The sequence below is a fragment of the Papilio xuthus genome, unplaced genomic scaffold (assembly GCF_000836235.2).
Source record: "Papilio xuthus unplaced genomic scaffold, Pxut_1.1 DF828177.1, whole genome shotgun sequence".
In the NCBI taxonomy this organism is placed as follows: Eukaryota; Metazoa; Arthropoda; class Insecta; order Lepidoptera; family Papilionidae; genus Papilio; species Papilio xuthus.
Window position 1 is genome coordinate 310,307 of NW_013530472.1, and position 6,000 is coordinate 316,306.

At 33.1% G+C, this 6,000-nt stretch overlaps 1 protein-coding gene across 2 annotated transcripts in view; it reads left to right on the forward strand.

The window, feature by feature from the left end:
• Positions 1 to 6,000, forward strand: part of LOC106113903 (adenylate cyclase type 6) — an 85,786-nt gene that overhangs the window by 65,140 nt on the left and 14,646 nt on the right. For both annotated transcript variants that reach the window (XM_013306962.1, XM_013306961.1), the window contains exons 9-12: positions 119 to 275; positions 434 to 583; positions 3,811 to 3,932; positions 5,916 to 6,000. In XM_013306962.1, coding sequence (XP_013162416.1) covers positions 119 to 275; positions 434 to 583; positions 3,811 to 3,932; positions 5,916 to 6,000 — 514 coding nt within the window. The remainder of the gene's footprint in view (positions 1 to 118; positions 276 to 433; positions 584 to 3,810; positions 3,933 to 5,915) is intronic.

A 6,000-nucleotide genomic window follows, 5' to 3' on the forward strand; every position in this document is an offset into this window, starting at 1 on the left:
AGGAGCGCGATATTTTTCTCGCATAGAATTCAATCAATAAATCTCTCACAAACTGCTAGTTCCTCGCTAATCCATGTTGGAGCTTATTTGAATGTGTTAACAATATGTTCGGTGACAGATCGTTGAGTGTGAGCTGTGGCGTTTGCGTTCTGTTCATCTACGTGACGTATGCCACGCTGCCGGTGCGCCTGCACGAGGCCGCCATCGCAGGTTTCTGCCTCGCAGCCATCAACATCATCGCACAGCTCATACTCTTCGAAGCTACGAAAACTCAGGTACATTATATAAATTTGTTTTCCTTACAATAAATAGCTGGTGATATAAAATATTTTTGCAAAATAAGCTACTTATTTTAAGTTTACGAATTTACGAGCTTATATCGTCATTATGCTATGGTTATTAATTTAGTAAGTAACGATCTGTTTTGGTACAGATCTTTTGCAACGTGCTCGCTTTGGTGATCAGCAACATTGCGGGAATCATGACTCACTACCCGCGGGAGCTTGCCCAGCGAAGGGCGTTCCTGGAGACCCGCGACTGCGTCGAGGCCCGCCTCGTCACACAGCGCGAAAACCAACAACAGGTAAGGATTAGCTTACTGCCGTATACAGGGGTCAATGGTTCACTAAGGGAGACCATCAGTGAACATTTATCTTACTCAGCCAACACTTAACGTATATAAATATGTTTGTTATCGGATCTGAGATTCATTGATCATAAGATTTGCTCCGTATAAAGTAATATTCAGTTCAGTACTTTATGTCGAAGTATTAATACAGATAATCCGCTGTTCAAACTACTTAGCACTTCAAAGGGGAAATATCAACATGAAATTTATTTGGCCTCTTAGATATTAAATCGATTAAGTATTACCACGAAGGGTATGAACAAATGTGATATTCGGAAATTGAAAATTGTACTATGATTATTGTTTAAGAAATGTAATATGCATTTCTGAATTTGGTGAAATCGTATCGCCAGTAACATTATTGATTATGGATTTGCTATAGCAAGAGATTAAGAATCTCTAGCTATTTATGGAAATATTTCTTTCAAGGAAATTCGCTATCGATTCTTTGCGACAATTAACAACCCCGTTGAACCTTTACGAGAAAAGGAAAAAAAAATTATAATAAAACATTTCTTATGCTTTAAAAATTGTAATATGAACTTATTAATATCACATACGGAACCAATTTAATATAGACAAATAATAATTAGCAACAGGGTCGTACCCGTAACTTCAAACATACTCGTATCTCTGTGTTAACTAGTTGTGTGACAAGTTTAAGTCAAACATTAAACTTAATTTTCCATTTACAGTTTGGTTTGACAGTGCAAAGTGGATGGATTATTTTACAATTTATTCTCAAGAGTATAAAACGTACAATATATCGATAGTTATTTAGTCAGTTTTAACTAATCAAACAAAGTACGTTTAATTATTTTTTTTTATAAATTATAATAACATGTTTTTAACCATCAAACATTATACATTTGGTTCTCTCTGTAAATAGTTGCCAGTAATATTTTGCCGTAGTCGTCCTCGTCGAATGATATGAAATAAATTCTGAATCCTGTGTCAGTACAATAAAAATAAAACCAAAAATTAAAAAGCTGGAATTGCATGCAACGGAAATAGAAGACTCTAAACAATGTGGCTACGTTCCGTTCGTTCCCTACGTTGACAAAAATAAGAGAGAAAAACAATGACGCCTATACGATACACGAGGCGGCAGTGTCCAGTGGCCGAAACGTAGCAACGAGAAAATTAACGCGCACAACTCACCAATTATTTGCCGGCGCAACGTACGAGTACGTTGTAATTACGTGAAATCACATTTTATAGTAACTTGTTGCCCGCGACTTTGTCCGCCTTGAGTAATGACTAAGAACATTTTATAGCCTTTAATCGTATAATATGCCTTATGAGAAACAATTTGTTGTAAACGCTGGATCTATTTCCAAAGAACTGAATCGAGTTGAGTGTTTTATAATATAAAGCTCTAAATAAATTTATTTAGCTCTAACATTAATATAACTATTGAGGTTTTGTTTCTAACGTAACAAAATATTCAATAATAATTCAGTATAAAAGATGTAAGTTAACCCGGTAATGGATGTATTCAATAAGAAACTCCTTACGTATTGATAAATGTGGATAAATGTGTTGTTTTTTCTGTAACATAATCCCGAGTCTTTGTTGGTGTTCATTACAGCGGGCAAAGTGGCATCATTATCACACGTCACGTATCACTCATCCCGTGACGTGCATCGCTAATCCATGGACCCGCACACCGGAATTAACATCCGAAAATCTAATAAATTATTATGCTAACAAAGATAGCATTGTACTGCGAATCAGACCTACTGTTCTATTTTTAACATTGCTATAATTATATCGTTACAATGTAGTCATATTAATCTTTTTGATATAACTACAATAATAATATGACTCACAAGTATGACCATGACCCAGAGAGCAAGACAGAGATTACGTTCCTCCATTTTGTGCGATTCTTACAAATTACTCTCACTTTTTCCTCAAACGTTACATTATGCTTGCACGCCTGCCCTTTAGTTCATTATTATCTTGTTTCGCATTCTAATAATTAGCAAAATCAAAAAGATTCTAATGGTGTAAAATAACGTATTTTTTTAACTCTTATTTTATTTTCTCTTTTAACCTTGGTCTGTTATTTCAGTTGTAAACGGCATTATTTATCGAAGCCTACAGAATGGTAACGAATGCGAGTGCTCGTGACGGGTTGGGTCGTCATTTGACTAGATATCCCGTCAATATCGATGTGCTAACATTATGAATTCCATTTGTCTTGTGTTTGCAATAATATAGCGCTGTATTTTGACCATCGTATTATTGACATTTTCAATTACTTATATAATAAGTTTTATTTTATTTTAATGAACATAAATCTTACAAACAAGTACTTATTCTATAAAAATGTGACAAATTGTCCACTTTTTATTTTATTTAAAACTATCATTACAATTAAATGTCATAACAACAATCAATTACTTTTTATCGCAAATAACACAATAATTAAATAAAATATCCATATATTGCAAAAACAAATGAGAGAATTTCATTTAGGTACAATATTTGTACTACATATTTAATGATGCCGTTTTTTCCACAAACTAATCTTTAAAAAATATAAGCCAGAAATGAGAACATATTTGTTGAGTTTTACGATTTCCATATGAAGTGAGTTGACTAGCTTATAATTAAACTTGTCGACGGTTTTTGCAACGTGCTTTAACTTCGTTTTAAAATGTCATTAAAATACTGGTCTCCTAATTGACTTATATTCACACACACACACACACACACACACACACACACACACACTTATATCATTTCCTGACAATTTACGCTAGCGATTATATTTAGTATTAATATATTCACGACTCTATTTTTATATGCCTTTGAAATATCTTTAGATATTTCAGATTCTTAAGAAAGTCACAATGACAGCAAAACCATATGGGTATATTTGTTTTGGCAAAGTCAAAGAAATAACGAGCTTTGTTTGTTCTCAATAATATGTATTTAGAGATATGATCAACATAATATATAATTAGCTAATGCAAACATTAAAATATAAAAAGAAAACTCTATATTTTGTATTATTCTTAAAAGTTATTTAACAAAACAGTTGAAATTATTTAACATACTGAAATGTGTAATCGTTACCAGATACTAGGTTCAGAAAATCATTAAGCAGATTTTCGTAGCTTAAAACGATTAAAAGAAAAATATCGATAGTGACATTAATGTGTTTGTTGCAGGAACGTCTTTTGCTGTCTGTACTACCGCGACATGTTGCAATGGAGATGAAAGCGGACATCGCTAACCAACCAAGGCAGGAACAATTCCACAAGATCTACATACAACGCTACGAGAATGTCAGGTCAGCACGCACGAATATATGAATTAGTTTCATTCTATTTTGTGTTCATAGGAAACAAATAGTAACATATTAAGAAGTAAAGAAATATACATAAGTATCAAATGGAATTGAACCGTAAAATGAATTACAATAAAACTGTCTGTAGAATTCAATACTGTGCAAGATGCATTCCTTCTAAAACGTTTTGTGAAATATATCGCTAACACGATTTCTTTCGAACTCACTGATCCGAGTTATATGGCAAGTTGAAGATACTACTCTGGAAATAAAACAGCTAGTTCTGCCCAATTTTACAACAATATTTTATCTGAAATTGATATTTATTGGTTTTTATTTTTATAAATGTTCTTTCTCAAGTAGATGTTTCGTCGCTCAATTAGATGTTTTAAAGTTAAATATAAAATTAAATACAATCACTGGCTACAATACAATAAGAGTTAGTATAATTTATAACCGATTCTAACTATAGAAATAATTATAAACAACTAAAGCCATCAATAAACCCGATCTAGTCGTGATACAAACACAATTTGTTAAGCTATTTAGAAGAAATTAGATTAATTAGTTCTTCATGAATCAACAAATAGTATTATATAAAATATTTTGTTACGGTAATAGTATCTAGCTGTATTATAGCTATGTGTAGGTAAAATTGAGTAAACGCTTCAAATATTCGCGAAAGTTGGTATTTGGTAAGCGCGCGATTGTTCGCCGAGGCGTAACACGTCGCAAAGCTAGCTCGTTATCAGTGCGCGAAACAGTTTAAGCGCCGCCGATATTGCGTTCCATCCCAGAGAACACTCCAACTTACAAACGGCAATTATATACTTTGATATGTTATACATTCGCCACATTTTCCCGATAGAATTGAGAAATAGGACAGCGAAAAATGAAATACCTTTGAAAATAAAACACGTATAATTTCCCTTCACTTTACTGAGATTTAATTTACAACTAGCGACATCTAACTTCATAAGCCAGATAGTAGAGTGTTGGTTCATATTTATTGCACTATCGTAAGTAAATTGATATAAATAAAGGTATGATTAATTTAAGAATTTGTTGTGACTTATTGAAATATTGATATAAGACTTGGCGTCGCCGCAAATGAAATTTTCCACATTACGTCGCCATTATTCCGATGAAAGTGTGCACGTATTCGTAATGTAGATAACAAAATGTTATTGTTAAAATATTGTTTATTAGTATTGTTTATAAACATAATTAACAATACAAGTGCGCAGCTTTGCCCAACGACATTGTTTACTTGCATTTGCTTTAAAGTCCATTAATTACAGTACCAATTATGTCTGTTGTTGTGATGGAAAATAACTCCAGACAAAACAACTTCAATGTTTGTTATCGTTCCTTGGCATTTCTGGAACTTTCTTATTTAAGTTAAACATGCAATGTACATATGCTCAATGTACTTTATATGTTTTTATATTTGTTGATTGTTATGTAGATATAACTTGCGAACCATTACGTCGCAGTATCGTGTTGAAAAAGCTTATATTTTATACAGACCTAATCTAGATCATCATCAATGTCAATCATCTGTTAGCACAGTACTACAGTGGGGGGAATTAGTGAGGGCTGCCTTGCACAATACTTGTCATGTTAGTCATGTTCATAAAACTACGCTTCTTTTGTCTACGCCTTATATTTTCCTTAAACTAGTTTACTTGCTCGTACATGTTAGAATTTTTAAGTTTAAAAGTTCAACTAGACAAACTGTGGGTCTAACACGAATGTTTGTGAGAAAAGCCTTCCTATCGACATCGTTAATTATGTCAAAATTAGTGTGAAATCTTTGGTGTACTTTATACCCTCTAGAGGCGCTGCACAAATGTTTTAAATGACTTTGACTTCGATGACTTGATGATTATGCATTACGTATAGTATGAAAAGATAAAATTATTGTTCTATATCTCATTGTGTTATATCTTACAGGGCCAAAAAATAATTTATGTAATTTTATAGCATCCTGTTCGCTGACATCTGCGGCTTCACCTCGCTATCGGACCAGTGCACCGCCGAGGAGTTGGTGCGACTGCTTAATGAGCTC